The 16,317-nt window shown below is 47.9% G+C and overlaps 1 protein-coding gene across 1 annotated transcript in view; it reads left to right on the forward strand.

Annotated features, from left to right (window-relative positions):
• The window catches only part of CERS3 (ceramide synthase 3), a 170,325-nt gene that overhangs the window by 94,922 nt on the left and 59,086 nt on the right, over positions 1-16,317 (forward strand). Inside the window, exon 3 of the mRNA XM_075346001.1 lies at positions 9,311-9,428. Within this exon, the coding sequence (XP_075202116.1) occupies positions 9,311-9,428 (118 nt within the window). The remainder of the gene's footprint in view (positions 1-9,310; positions 9,429-16,317) is intronic.

The following is a 16,317-nucleotide window of genomic DNA, read 5'->3' on the forward strand; positions in this document are numbered from 1 at the left end:
AAAGGAGGCGGTTCGCCGGCCACAGCGTCGTCGCTAGGCAGGTAAGTCCGTGTGATGGCTCATAACGATTTTGTGCGCCACGGGCAGCAATTTGCCCGTGATGCACAAACGACGGGGGCGGGTGCTTTCACCAGCGATATCTTGTAAAGCCCCCATAAGTCTATGAAGCCATAAACATATATGGTTTTGTCCATGGAAAAAATTGTCCGTGTTTGCTCCAGTAATCGTATTGCACTCGGCCGTGTAAGTCATTCAGTGTGTGGAAGTCATCGCTCCGCACTCAGATGACCTCTGTGTACAGTCCAATTTTTGCTGACTGACACAATGGAGAAGATGCAGATTTTTTTTTTTTCTCCTCATCCAAGAATCTGATCACATTCCTATCAAAGATTGATCTTAATCATTTGCATAATCGGCCGGATTCTCAGATAATAGACTCTACAGTTGCTTACACGAGCCCTTATGATGCATTCACACACTACAGATTTTGTTGCAGAAAGTTTTGCGACACATCTGCTCCATTCTTCTGACTGAGGCTCTATCAGATGTACAGGCTAGGTGCTGAATTTTACCCTAAAAAGGGACCTCTCAGCAGATTCTTGAGGCAGCGAGCGCGGCATAAATAGTCATAGATCCCCTCATTACAATGAGCTACGTCATAGTCTGAAATGCTGCGGAAACTCCTGGGATGGTTTGGCTTGATTGACGACTCTCCCTATACCTAAATATCAAGGAAGTCCTTTAGAGAGATGCTATTTATGCCCTACGGAAAAAAAACATCTCTTCTATGACATCGCTGTTATATATAATTGGCTCTTGGTCGATTCAGTGTACTGAGCTTAGTCTACTTTCACCCTTCAGTCGTTTCAAATCCGCCAGGTCCGTCGTTGCGACTGAAAGACTGATCAGTCGTTTTTTAGCTGTTAACGGATGAGTTATTTCACAGGATTCCATTCACTGTAGGATCCGTCTCGTCCGTTACATTCGCTGTGCGTCCGTTTTACAACAGATCCGTCGAGATCCGTTTATGTTTGGGACAGCCCAATGGGAGTGCCAGACATCCTGGGCATGTTCAGTAGAACATCACGGGATCCAGCACTGGATGCCGTCGTGTGATGGATTACGGCGGAATCCTGCACCATAGACCACAATTATACCTCTTGACGGATTGTGACGGAATCCTGCGCAATGCGATTTTATTATTTTTTTTTTTTTTTTTGACACTCCAAAAACTTTAGTGTCTGTTCCTTCCGCCCGACTGTCATGCATTCCAAAACTGATCCGTCGCGCGACAGATGCAATGCAAGGCCATCAGTTGCAATCTGTCGTTAATACAAGTCTATGAGGAAAAAACGGAATCCTGCAAAATATTGTGCAGGATACCGTATTTTCTCAAGGCAACGGATTGTGACTGATGGAAAAAGACAGAAGTGTGAAGGTAGCCTTAGCCTTATATTTCCTTACTTGAGTTGGGGCTCCTACAGACGTTTTATCACCGTTGTGATCTCAGATTAGTGCTCGTACTGTCTGTACATCTCCAGAGTCGAGTGGAACACCTCATAGTAATGTAGCACATTGGTCAGGAGATGGCTGGACAGTGTGTGCGTTGCGAAATGCAGTGATTTTACAGTTACATAGTTCCGTAGGTTGAAAAAAGACCTAGGTCCATCTAGCTCAACCTTCCTCAACCAATTCTACATTTTGTCCCTAAGTCACTTATAACAGACAATGTTTTGTGTACTGAGGAAATCATCCAGCCCTTTTTTAAAAGCTGTTATAGTATCTGCCATTACTACCTCTTGTGGTAGGGCATTCCACAGTCTGACTGCTCTAACTGTAAAGAACCCTTTCCTATTTAGCTGCCGGAATTGCTTTTATTCCATTCGCAGTGTATGCTCCCTGGTCCTTAGTATTATCTTTGCAAGAAATAAGTCATGTGCCAGTCCTTTATATTGACCACACATGTATTTATACATCTAAATGAGATCTCCTCTGGATGTCTTTTTTCTAAGCTAAACATATGTAACTTTTTCAACCTCTCATCATATGTGAGGCCATCCATTCCTTGTAGTAGTCTAGTTAGCCACCTTTGAACTGATTCTATCTTCTCTATGTCCTTCTTAAAATGCGGAGCCCAAAACTGGATCCCATATTCCAGATGTGGCCTTACAAGTGATTTATAGAGGGGTAACAATACATATGGATCCCGGGATCTAATCTTTCTTTTTATACACCCTAAAATCTTGTTTGCTTTAGCAGCTGCTGCCTGACATTGAGTGCTGCTGCTCAGCTTATTTGTAATGAGAATACCCAAGTCCTTCTCCTGTTCTGTAGTCCCGTGTTTACTTCCATTTAATGTATACGCAGCTATAGCATTACTCCGTCCTAGGTGCATTACTTTACATTTATCAACATTAAATCTCATTTGCCAAGTATCTGCCCATTCTGACATCTTATCCAGATCTTTTTGTAATATTGTACTATCAAGGTCAGTATTTAATATCCTACATAGTTTGGTGTCATCAGCAAAGACTGACACTTTACTATCAATCCCATCCACAAGGTCATTAATAAAGCGATTAAAAATAGGTCCTAGCACAGATCCCTGCGGCCCCCACTGCTGACTATAGACCATTTAGATATTTACAGTATTAGTAAAGTGAATGAGAAGTGTTAAATATCACGCGCACGCTGTATATTTTCTTTCTTGCAGATATCAACCTTCAAAGCATTTTTTTCAAATCTGCAGTGTCATATCTTTCAGCATTTTTATTGTTTAGGGGGCGGTTCGTTCAGCGTCACAGCAGCGTCACTGAATCGCCGCCCAATAGAAGCGGAGGGGCGGAGATGAGCGGGACGTAACATCCCGCCCACTGCTTCCTTCATCATTGCGGGCGGTCGCAGATAAGGTGTGGTTCCTCGTTCCTGCGGTGTCACACATGGCAATGTGTGCTGCCGCAGCAACGAGGAACTACATCGCTAGCTGCAGCAGCGATAATTGAGAATAGGGGGGCATGTCACCGATGAGCGATTTTGAAAATTTTTGCGATGACTCAAAATCGCTCATAGGTGTCACACGCTGCGACATCGCTAAAGAGGGCGGATGTGTGTCCCAAATTCCGTGACCCCAACGAGATCGCTTGAGCGATGTTGCAGCATGTAAAGCGGCCTTAAGTAAGGTAAAATAAAGGCCTGAATAACAAACAGACCAAAGTGTCTTATAAACTTTACAGTAAGGAGTAAGGAAATTGGTTGCAATCGCCCTGGCCTTACAATAAAGCTTTGTGAACTTTGTAAATGATTTGTTAGCTTATTATATGGTTATTGTCCAAATTGTTTCTTTTCTGAATGCATTGGTTAAGTGGTTTGAGGACAGGGTGCTGATGGCTTTCCCAAAAGCTGATCACTAGTTTAAATCACAGTGGTATCACCCTGGCATGCTGGGGAAGCGGGGAGCAGACATGGGGAGAGGGTGCTGATGTGTGCCGCCCCCACGTCAGCAGCCGGGCTGCTCGGATCCGGACCCGCAGTGGCTCGAGGGGTCTCCGGACCCTCAAATAAAACGGGGCGTAATACGTGCAGGGGATTTGTTGTAGATTCTTCATGATGCCACCCACGGTGTGTGGTAAGATGGAGTACCACCGCTGCTGTTTGGGAGCACCCGGGGGCGATGAAATGGCAGCTGGATGTTAACCCCTCCGTGGGTAGGGGTGGATGCCCCGGGCTCAGTGTCCAGAACACGGGAGGTGGTGGCTGTTTGTGGTGATGGGCCGGACCGGGGGGTGTTGGTGTACTCACGATTGAATAAATGCACATGAGTCTGCTGGTAAACCAAGGTGTCAGTGGCCGGCTGCCGCTTCAGGGTGTGTACAGTTCCCACACCCGGCTGGTGTACCAATGTCCCTTCTTCCGGCACTCTGTATTTTCCTTCTATTCTAGACGACCTCGTATGGAACGGGGAAGTCCACTCCCGGTTTGGTTTTGGTTGGGAGACGTGCCCGCGAAAACTGACCCTTGGGATCTCTGTGGGTTGTTGCGGATACCCTATCCCCCGCGGTGGGCTGCCGTTTCTCTCTATCTGGGCTAACATTTTGGAACAACGTCTGGAACTTTGCTTCTGGCCTGGTTAATTAGAGAAGGGGCTTGCAACCGGCTTCTAACTAGGGTCCAGGTACCCCGCCTGTGCACGGTTTCTGGACCGGATCTCAGCTGTCTGTATCGGCGGGCTCCAACCCTGTCCCGGTCGACCTTGGATTTCCCGCGACCGGACTCCCGTCGCCTTTGGACACTGCACCACTTGCCACCTAGCCAGTAGACCAGGGCCACTACCCTGGCTACTCTTCACTAGGCTCAGCCTTGACCTCCCTTGAGCTTGAACTTCCACTCCACACTCCCTGACTTCAACTCCAACTAAACTCTTTCCCTCCCCCGGCTCCTCAAGACCCCTAAGTGGGCGCTCCCAATATGCCTGGTCCCGCCCACTGGTGTGTCCTTCTTACCCTGATGGGGGTGGCTTGGATTTTGTGGCAGATGGTACCTTGATGTGGGATGGTGTTGTGTGGGGTGTAGTGTTTCTCTGTGACCACCTGCAGGTGCCAGGGCGTCACAGATGGCTATCACAGAAGCCGATCACCGGGATGATCCTGACAAGCAGGGAGCAGACATGGGGACAGGGTGCTGACGGCTGCTGCCCCTGCATGTGAGGGTCATGCCATTTATCGGCTTCTGTGATAGCCATCAGCACTCTGTCCCCATGTCTGCTCCCTATCACAGAAGCCGATCACAGGGGAAAGTGGGGAGCAGACAACACTGCTGTGAAGAAACTTTTGTAATGGTGGGAATAGGTCACTATAAATCCTCTAGTGCAGGGGTCTCAAACTCGGCTGGGTGTATGGGCCGCACCGAGGAAAAAAATTATTTGGGGGGCCGCATTCTTTGCAGGACAAAGTGACATTTTTATTGGTACCATATATATTTTTTTTACACACCTTTTGGATGACTGATTTTCAACATTTTTCACTTGTTTATTATAACAAATGTGCACATTCTTTGGTTAAATCTAAAAAAAAATTTGATGTTAAAAAAAAAAGTCATGCCTTATTTTGGTTTTTTTTACATTTTATCCCTTTCTTGTAACTAATAGTGTTACAATTATCACTATATAGAAATTTTGGCCAACATCTTTTAGTAATGTTCCCTATCCTATAGTAATGTGCCCACCTTGTCCCCATCCTATAGTAATGACCCCAGCCTTGTCCCTATTCTATAGTAATGTCCCCATCCAATAGTATTATGCCCATCCTTGTAATGTCCCCATCTTTTAGTAATGTCTCCATCCTATAGTCATGTGCCCACCTTGTCCCCATCCTATAGACATGTGCCCACCTTGTCCCCATGCTATAGACATGTGCCCACCTTGTCCCCATGCTATAGACATGTGCCCACCTTGTCCCCATGCTATAGACATGTGCCCACCTTGTCCCCATGCTATAGACATGTGCCCACCTTATCCCCATGCTATAGACATGTGCCCACCTTGTCCCCATCCTATAGTCATGTGCCCACCTTGTCCCCATGCTATAGACATTTGCCCACCTTGTCCCCATGCTATAGACATTTGCCCACCTTGTCCCCATGCTATAGACATGTGCCCACCTTGTCCCCATGCTATAGACATGTGCCCACCTTGTCCCCATCCTATAGACATGTGCCCACCTTGTCCCCATCCTATAGACATGTGCCCACCTTGTCCCTATCCTATAGACATGTGCCCACCTTGTCCCCATCCTATAGACATGTGCCCACCTTGTCCCCATCCTATAGACATGTGCCCACCTTGTCCCCATCCTATAGACATGTGCCCACCTTGTCCCCATCCTATAGACATGTGCCCACCTTGTCCCCATCCTATAGACATGTGCCCACCTTGTCCCCATCCTATAGACATGTGCCCACCTTGTCCCCATCCTATAGACATGTGCCCACCTTGTCCCCATCCTATAGACATGTGCCCACCTTGTCCCCATCCTATAGACATGTGCCCACCTTGTCCCCATCCTATAGACATGTGCCCACCTTGTCCCCATCCTATAGACATGTGCCCACCTTGTCCCCATCCTATAGACATGTGCCCACCTTGTCCCCATCCTATAGACATGTGCCCACCTTGTCCCCATCCTATAGACATGTGCCCACCTTGTCCCCATCCTATAGACATGTGCCCACCTTGTCCCCATCCTATAGACATGTGCCCACCTTGTCCCCATCCTATAGACATGTGCCCACCTTGTCCCCATCCTATAGACATGTGCCCACCTTGTCCCCATCCTATAGACATGTGCCCACCTTGTCCCCATCCTATAGACATGTGCCCACCTTGTCCCCATCCTATAGACATGTGCCCACCTTGTCCCCATCCTATAGACATGTGCCCACCTTGTCCCCATCCTATAGACATGTGCCCACCTTGTCCCCATCCTATAGACATGTGCCCACCTTGTCCCCATCCTATAGACATGTGCCCACCTTGTCCCCATCCTATAGACATGTGCCCACCTTGTCCCCATGCTATAGACATGTGCCCACCTTGTCCCCATGCTATAGACATGTGCCCACCTTGTCCCCATCCTATAGACATGTGCCCACCTTGTCCCCATCCTATAGACATGTGCCCACCTTGTCCCCATGCTATAGACATGTGCCCACCTTGTCCCTATCCTATAGACATGTGCCCACCTTGTCCCCATCCTATAGACATGTGCCCACCTTGTCCCCATCCTATAGACATGTGCCCACCTTGTCCCCATCCTATAGACATGTGCCCACCTTGTCCCTATCCTATAGACATGTGCCCACCTTGTCCCCATCCTATAGACATGTGCCCACCTTGTCCCCATCCTATAGACATGTGCCCACCTTGTCCCCATCCTATAGACATGTGCCCACCTTGTCCCCATCCTATAGACATGTGCCCACCTTGTCCCCATCCTATAGACATGTGCCCACCTTGTCCCCATCCTATAGACATGTGCCCACCTTGTCCCCATCCTATAGACATGTGCCCACCTTGTCCCCATCCTATAGACATGTGCCCACCTTGTCCCCATCCTATAGACATGTGCCCACCTTGTCCCCATCCTATAGACATGTGCCCATCCTGTAGTAATGGGTGGTGGGGGCAGTGGCGGCGGCGGGTGAAAGGTGATAATTTACCGATCGTTCTCGGCTTCCACCCACAGATTCCTGAGTGAAGCTGAGGGGGCGGTCTCTGGCCCCAGATCCACAGTGATTGGACAGATCGGTCACAAGGCCGGTCTCTCCAGAGCTAGGGGCGGGTGAAACTGAGGTCACCCAGCTCCAGCCAATGATCGGTGCTACAGCTGCACTCATCAGGGCTGGATTTCAATGTTACAGCCATTTTCAATGGCTGCAACATTAGTGGCTGTGATTGGCTGACGAACGCCGCACAGCCAATCACAGCCTCCGTAGGTCCGGGGAGGAGACACCACCCCTCCTGAGGTCCCCTCCTCCCCGAATCTAAGGTATTTGCAATGCAAACAGCGATCGCAGCCACCGGGGCTGCGATTTTGCCATGACGTACTGGGTATGTCATGGATCCTTAAGTACCAGGGAGCCATGATGTACCCAGTACGTCATAGGTAGCTAAGGGGTTAATGTGCCGTCCTTCACATACACAAAAACTAAAAAAAAACACCTTTCTTCTCACCTGTCCTGCGCTCCCTCGGCTCCTCACCTCTGCTTCTTGCTGTCTGCAGGCCGTGCCCCGGTGACTATCGCGGCCGGTGCAGGGACCGCAGCCCCTGGCAGTGTTTTATGTCAGATCAGATGGTTGTTTTGCCGGCGCTGCGCGCGCACAGTCCTTGCCTCTGAGAACGCAGCACCTGCAAAACACTCATCTAACAAAGTGCAGACAGTGGCTGCGGCCCCTGCACTGGCCGCGATAGTGACCAGGGGCATGGGCCTGGGGGCCGCACGAAACAGCCTGACGGGCCGCATGCGGCCCACGGGCCGCGTGTTTGAGACCCCTGCTCTAGTGAATGCCTAATTTGAAGGGGTCATGTCACCAGATCAAAAATGGTGACAAATTTTAGCTCTTACTTTATTCCTGCTGCTCCCTAGGGGGTGTTGTGGTTTGTTTGTTTTTTTTTTTTTTTCTCAATCCGTTTGACAGTTCTAGAGATGGGGATGTGTGCGGTTTATGGTCTTTACTAAGGGGGCATTGCTTTTGTGGTAATAACTGCTAAAGACTTGCGCCCCCCACCCCCCCCCCTCCCCCGGCCAAAGAATCTTTCACCCATTTAAATTAATAGGAAAGAAAACGCAAGTAGAAAATAAACGCACAAATGGGGCAAAATAAGTGCATGTTTTTCTCCAGTTTTTTTTTTTTTCCCCCCCACGAGCACTCTAGATTCTTCTGCTGCGGAAACACTATGCACGTCTGCACATACACTAAGGGGTACTTCACACACAGCGAGATCGCTACTGAGATCGCTGCTGAGTCACGTTTTTTGTGACCTCATTAGCGATCTCGCTGTGTGTGACACTGAGCAGCGATCTGGCCCCTGCTGTGAGATCACTGCTCGTTACACACAGTGCTGGTTCGTTTTTTTATTGTTGCTCTCCCGCTGATAAGCGCACATCGCTGTGTGACAGCGAGAGAGCAACAATCCTGAATGTGCAGGGAGCAGGAGCCGGCGTCTGACAGCCTGCGGTAAGCTGTAACCAAGGTAAACATCGGGTAACCAAGGTGGTTACCCGATATTTACTTTCGTTACCAGCCTCCGCAGCTCTCACGCTGCCAGTGCCGGCTCCTGCTCCCTGCACACGCTAAGTTAAGCGGTGTGCGCTGGTAACAAAGGTAAACATTGGGTAACCATATCCGATGTTTACCTTAGTTACCAGTGTCCGCAGCTTCCAGACGCCGGCTCCGTGCAAGCGCAGCGTCGCTTGCACGTCGCTGCTGGCTGGGGGCTGGTCACTGGTCGCTGGTGAGATCTGCCTGTTTGACAGCTCACCAGCGACCATGTAGCGATGCAGCAGCGATCCTGACCAGGTCGGATCGCTGCTGCATCGCTAAAGTGTGAAGGTACCCTGGATTAACAGTTTGTTTTTGCTAATCTAAATAAATACCCAACAGTCCACAGCCTTTAGATATTTTATCATTGGTTTACCATGGACTAAACCCGAGGATAGATAACCGTCCCAGAGATTTTATTGTCCACACAGGGTTATTAGTGCTGTTATCAGTTGTATATCAAAGTCTAATTTACACTGTCTTTCCTTTCCACAGAGCCATTGCTACACCTGTGGCCAGAGCCATGGGGATAAAGAGCAAAGTCCGACAAAAAGCTTCAGTTAATCCGGTCTTGGAAAATTTCTACATCTCGAACTCTAAACAGCCATCTCAAGTAAGTGTTTCAGCAGTTGTATCATAGAGGAGGGCGTTATAATGATCTGATCCTACTAAATGGGATGGGCACTAACCTCAAGAATTCATATTGGGCTACAGAGCAAAAACCTAACTAAGGCTATGTGCGCACGTTGCGTAAATACATGCAGTTACGCTGCGCTTTGTAGCGCAGCGTAACTGCATGCGTCCTGCGTCCCCTGCACAGTCTATGGAGATTGTGCAGGAGCCGTGCGCACGTGGCGTCTTAGAGCGCAGCGCTTCGGCTGCTGCCCGAAGCGCTGCGTTCTAGAAGTGACATGTCACTTCTTCCGTGCGCTTTGCCGGCAGCCCCTGCTCTGTCTATGGCAGGAGCTGCAGGCAGAGCGCATGGAATCGGCTTTTTTTTTTTTTTCTCTACGGACATTTTCTGCAGCGATTTGAAGCGCACGTGTGGTCTTCAGATTGCTGCAGAAATTTCTGCAGGGCTAGTACGCAACGTGTGCACATAGCCTCATACTGTCCCATCTAATAACCAGTGCCTACTCCACAAAACACACCACAGGATATATACAGACCGGACTTCTGTAGTCAACTTTCATGTCCTTCTGAACACTATCATGAGCTTCAAGGCTTGTCTAAAATTATCCCACCAAGGTCTGGTGTGCCAACCACAAGACAAACTTTGAGATGTTTTTAGAGGAAACTTAATTCACTGGTTCTCCTGAAGATTTCCTGCAAATTACATACACGTTCAGCACTACCATTACTCGATCGAGCAGTACTTTGCTTGAGATACTCAATCGAGCATTCTGGTACTCGGGTGGCATGCCAGAGTCCCTGCCCCACTTTTTATCAGCCAGTAAACATGCAGGGATTGCCAACCAATCATGGTAATGCTGTAGCCATCTTGGCTACTGGCATTATTGTGATTGGCCTCATAGTCATTGGGCCTATACAAGACCCAGAGAACCCAGAGACGCCATGTTTGCCGCTCTGTACTTGGAAGTAGTGTAGGCACTAGGGATAGATTCTGTAGGAGAAGGGACAGTGTGTTATACCGTGACAGTACCTGCAGGTACAACAGTAAACAAAGTCCTTTTCAGGACTAATTGAAAGCTATTCTATTCTCTAATACCTTTCTTATTCTGCAATTCATGTAGGTCAAGCTTCTGGAGTAGGCATAGTGTATTAGACATGTAGGCATGGATTCTAGCCTTACAGACCGTGCTACTGATGCTTAAGTAAAATCCGCACCCTCTGGCAGAATTCCGCACCTGCAGCAAAAACCGCACCTAAAATCCGCACGCATTTTTACCGTGGTTTGTTGCGGATTTGCCGCGGTTTTGTCCCTGCGGTTTTTAATCATTAGTCAATGGCAAAACCGCAGGTACCTGCGGAAAAGAAGTAACATGCTACTTCTTTTTGCTGCAGAAATTCTGCAGCAAAACCTAGAGGGGAAAAAAATGCAATGTGCACACAGCATTTTTATTTTCTCATAGATTTTGCTGGGAAAGGACTGCAGGAAGGTTATGACCAAAAACTGAACCTTTTCTGCAGGTGGCAAAAAAACGCAGTGTGCGCACAGGGCCTTAAAAATGTAATCTATTCTCTAAATACAGCTCTTACACTACAGTTCAAAAGTTTGGGTTCGCCCACACAATTATGTGTTTACCATGAAAAATCATACTTTATTTATCAAATGAGTTGCATAATGGATAGAAAATATAGTCCAGACATTGACAAGGTTAGAAATAATGATTTTTACTTGAAATAATAATTTTCTCTTTCAAACTTTGCTTTTGTCACAGAATGCTCCTTTGCAGCAATTCCAGCTTTGCAGACCTTTGGCATTTTAGCTGTTACTTTGCGGACGTCATCTGGAGATATTTTGCCCCTTCCACAAGTTAGATTGTCCAGATTGGCACTTCTTGCGTACCATACGGTTAAGCTGCTCCCACAGCAGCTCATTAGGGTTGAAATCTGGTGACTGGGCTGGCCACTCCTTTATAGATAGCATACCAGCTGCCTGCTTCTTCCCTAAATAGTTCATGCATAATTTGGAGGTGTGCTTTGGGTCATTGTCTTGTTGTAGGATGAAATTGGCTCCAATCAAGCGCTGTCCACATGGTATGGCATGGCGTTGCAAAATGGAGTGATAACCTTCCTTATTCAAAATCCCTTTTACCTTGTACACATCTCCCACTTTACCCACACCAAAGCAACCCCTGACCATCACATTACCTCCACCATGCTTGACAGATGGCGCCAGGCACTCTTCCAGCATCTTTTCAGTTGTTCTGCGTCTCACAAATTGTCTTCTGTGTGATCCAAACACCTCAAACTTCAATTCGTCTGTCTATAACACTTTTTTCCAATATTTCTCTGTCCCATATCTGTGTTTTTGCCCATATTAATCTTTTCCTTTTATTAGCCGGTCTCAGATATAGCTTTTTCTTTGCCTCTCTGCCCTGAAGGCCAGCATCCCGGAGTCGCCTCTTCACTGTAGATGTTGACACTGGCATTTTTCCTCAAACTAGAGGCTCTATTGTACTTGTCTTGTTGCTCAGTTGTGCAGCAGGATCTCCCACTTCTTTCTACTCTGGTTAGAGCCTGTTTGTGCTCTCCTCTGAAGGGAGTAGTACACATCGTTGTAGGAAATCTTCAGTTTCTTGGCAATTTCTCGCATGGAATATCCTTCATTTCTAAGAACAAGAATAGACTGTCGAGTTTCACATGGAAGTTCTCTTTTTCTGGCCATTTTGAGAGTTTAATAGAACCAACAAATGTAATGCTCCAGATTCTCAACTAGCTCAAAGGAAGGTCAGTTTTATAGCTTCTTTAATCAGCAAACCTGTTTTCAGCTGTGCTAACATACTTGCACAAGGGTTTTAAGGGATTTCTAAAGATCCATTAGCCTTCTAACAGCAAACACAATGTACCATTAAAACACTGGAGTGGTGGTTGTTGGAAATGGGCCTCTATACACCTATGTAGATATTGCATTAAAAACCAGACATTTGATGCTAGAATAGTCATTTACCACATTAACAATGTATAGTGTATTTCTGTTTAATTTAATGTTAGCTTCATTGAAAAAAAATGTGCTTTTCTTTCAAAAATAAGGAAATATCTAAATGACCCTAAACTTTTGAACTATAGTGTAGCTGCATTTAGTGTAGGGCAAGCTGCTGGAGTAGGCATAGAGCATTAGAGGCATGTAGACCAGGATTGTAGCTTTATAGGCAGACACTAGCCCATTCACTTCCCTAAACTCCCAAGGATACAGTAATTAGTCATTCATTGCTCTAGGCCACCAGGGATACAGCAATTAGCTATTCAATGCACTAGGTCACCAGGGATGCAAACATTACTTCCTTCAATGAATACAAGCACCTGGGGTGCAAACTTTGCCTATTCATTGCCCTAGGCCACCAGGGATGCAGACATTTATTCAATTTACAGTACTAGGCCATTAGGCGTGTATTCACTATGCTACACCACAATGCATTTGATCTCCTAGGGGAGGACCAAAATTACATGGACTGCCCCAATTTATCAAGCCTTTGTATGCAATAATTATCTAGAGCTTGTGGAAATCCAGCACACTCTATCACTATTTATCAAGACGCTTTATGACACAGTATCTGGCATAGGGCTAAGTCCACCCCCAAAAGAAGGCAAACTCCCTTCCAGGAAAATCGCACTTACCAGACCCTGGACATCTGCGTCGCTGTCGGGTTCCCCTGCGTTTCACAGGTGTTGCTCCCTGCGCTTGTGTGCGTGCTTGTGTTGCATGCGAAAGGGTACTGGACCCGATCTGTGTGTTTGTGTAAGCGTAATGGCGAAGGACCTTAGAGCGACACAGATCTCAGGGAGAGCACATCCACCATTGGCACTTGCCAGCTGTAGTTTGGGGTCTAGTGAATGCGGGTGTTTATTTTTTCTTGGCGGGGGGGAAGGGAGGATGAGGGCATGGCTGTCTGCTTTCTTCTGGGGCTCTCTGCTTTCTTTAATGGAGTGTCCTGTTGTATTATTTCACTTCTAGCTGCATGGGCACTTCTTTCTATTCTAGCTATTTTTGCAGTAGGGCTTATATTTTAAACATGCTCCAAGAAGGCCAAAAATTCCTGCTAGGGCTTTTTTTCAGGGTAGGTCTTTTTAGGGAAACACGATAGCTAACAAAATCAATTCTATTCCTTTAACAATACCGCTCTTAGTTTGCTTTTAATTTTGGATTGAGATTCTGTAGTTGGGCCTGTTTATTACAGTCCTATAAGCGGTGATTAAGGCCCTGCACACTGCGCTGCTGATGCCTACATTTTTTTCTCTTTTCTCTAATATCGCTCTTAGCTGCTTTTAGTGTAGCACAAGCTGCTGGAGAAGGCATTGTGTATCAGAGGCATGTACGCAGGGATTGTAGCTTTATACAGCATGCTACTAGTAAAAAAATCAATTCTATTTTCTAATTCTTGGTTTGCAATTCATGTTGGCTGAGATTCTGTCGTAGGCATTGCGTATTACGGTCCAGTAGTCTGATTGTAGGCTTACAGAGCGTGCTGCGTCTAGGTAAAAAATATATTCAATTCTCTAATACCGCTCTTGGCTGCATACATAAAATGCGCAAGGCCTGCGATAAGGGACGTGGAAGTGGATATCCCGCTGATGGTGCATGCAGAGGCCGTGAGCCAGGGCAAACTGGGCCTGCTGCAGGAGCACAGCAAACACTTATCATCTAGACCTAGCTTTCTGTCCCTGTCTCACTTTGCAGGATATGTGCAGGACACCACTGTTGAAGCCAAAACAGTTCGAGCAGGTTGTAGACTGGATGGCAGATAATGCTTCCAATCTGTTTCACACACCACCCTGTCTTCCACACAGTCCAGTCTGGCTAGTCAAGAGTTAGGACCACATAATCCTCACCTTGATCCTCCTTCCTCTCACCATGATGGCGACTCCAAGGAGACAAGTGACCCCACACTTGTACACTCAAAGGAGCTCTTTACCATTCCAGTTATGGATTCTTATGGCTTCTCAACGTCCATGTTTCAAGAGACACATGAGATTGTGTGCAGGGATGCTCAAATATTTGAGCAGACACTGTCAGAAGAAGGCAACTGGGGAACTGCAGTTACTGTCTGAGCAGGTGGATAATGATGAGACACAGTTGCCAGCATGTCAGTTGGTCTAGAAGTCAGAGGAGGAACAGAGTGTGCAAGAGGAAGACCAGGTGGTGGGCGATGAATTCACTGACCCAGCATGGGATTAGGAGGGATCCACAACACTGCAAGAGGCCGTGGGAGAGCTAGAGGGAGAAAATGGACAACTGTTCCCTAGAGCACCCATATGCGACAAGATCACGGGCCAAGAGTTGTGTTCCCTAGTCTGACGTTTCGTTTTTTACAGAGCGTGCAGAAGACAAGAAAACTGTCATTTGTAACCTGTGCTGTACCAAGGTCAGTGGGGGCCTGACCACCACAAGTATGCTCAGTAACATGTCATCCAAACACCCAACTAGGTGGGCAAACGCTTGGGTCCACAATCATGGTCTGCGAATGACCCCATTGCTTCTTCCCCCTGTGCTATGTGCTGGTCAATCCCCTATCCAGGACACAGGCGCGGATGCCTCCCGCCTTGAAGCTGTCTTTGCACATTTGCAAACACTATCGTCAAGCCCGCCCACTTCCTTGCCCCAGCTCAGTGTCCAGCTGTCTCTACCCCAGGCCTTGCAACGCAAGTGGGAGTACTCAGCCATCCACAGGCCCAACAGTTCCAGGCTGCTTGCACTATAAATGTTGCAATTTAGGCTTGTGGACACTGAGGCTTTCTGCACCCTGATGGTGGCTGCCGTACTCCGTACCCAGTTATCAATATTTCTCCCAGTGTGCTGTCCACACCTTAGTACACAAGCACTTGTCCTTGTCCAACACAATTACCGGTGTCTCATACTCATTTGGTTATGTCTCGCACTAACTGCTGATCCTTTGCCAGTTTGAGAGTCATTAATTAAGAGTGTTGTCAAATTTGATCCAAAACTGGATTCGGAGTGTCTTCTGTACCTCTATTGATGGCTGTATCGCCATTCCTCCTGTCGATTTTTGGCTAGGCATCGCACTGACTGCAGATCCATACCAGTTCACCTATTAACCCCTTCACGACCGCGGGCAGTAAAATTACGTCCTATTTTAACGTGACTTAACGACCAGGGACGTAATTTTACTGCCTAAACTTCATTTGATTGCCGTGGCCATAGCAACGGCTTTCAAATGATGTCCCCTGCTGTTTCTTACAGCAGGGGACCTTTGCTTGACCCCAGGGGGGGTGGCATCGCCACCCCCCATAGGCGATCGATGTGATTGGCTGTTCAAATCTGAACCGCCAACCACATCGTTCGCACTAATTTCGGCAAAAATAATGCCGGAATTAGTGCGAGACTGTGAGATCCAGCTATGAGATGCCGCAGCTGCTGCAGCATATCATAGGTGGACCTCAAACATGTCGCCCCCAGCCCCTGCAGCACTGATTGGAGCGATCGTGCTATGACGCGCAATCGCTCCAATCAGTGTGCAGTGGGGCGGTCTGATCTGGAGGTGGCCGCCCTCCCCAGGCCTGTCCTGGTCTGGGGACCCTCCCCCAACATGTCTGCAGCGTGGAGTGGCTGGTACTTTTGGTACCACGCCGCCGCCGCAGACGCCGCCTCTGCTGTCACCGCGCCTGCTCCAATGGTAAGTATTGCGCTCCGGCGATGGTCCCTGCGCGCTCCCGTGAAGGCCCCTGCCCGTGCCCCCCCCCCCCCGATCTGCCCCCCGGCATCCCGATCTGCTCCCCACGCGGCCTGCCTGCCTCCTCTGTCATCTCTATTCTGCTTCCAAGGTTCCTTCCTTCTGCCTTTTGCTTCTCCGCCCCCTCTG

This window comes from Anomaloglossus baeobatrachus, chromosome 4 (assembly GCF_048569485.1).
Source record: "Anomaloglossus baeobatrachus isolate aAnoBae1 chromosome 4, aAnoBae1.hap1, whole genome shotgun sequence".
In the NCBI taxonomy this organism is placed as follows: Eukaryota; Metazoa; Chordata; class Amphibia; order Anura; family Aromobatidae; genus Anomaloglossus; species Anomaloglossus baeobatrachus.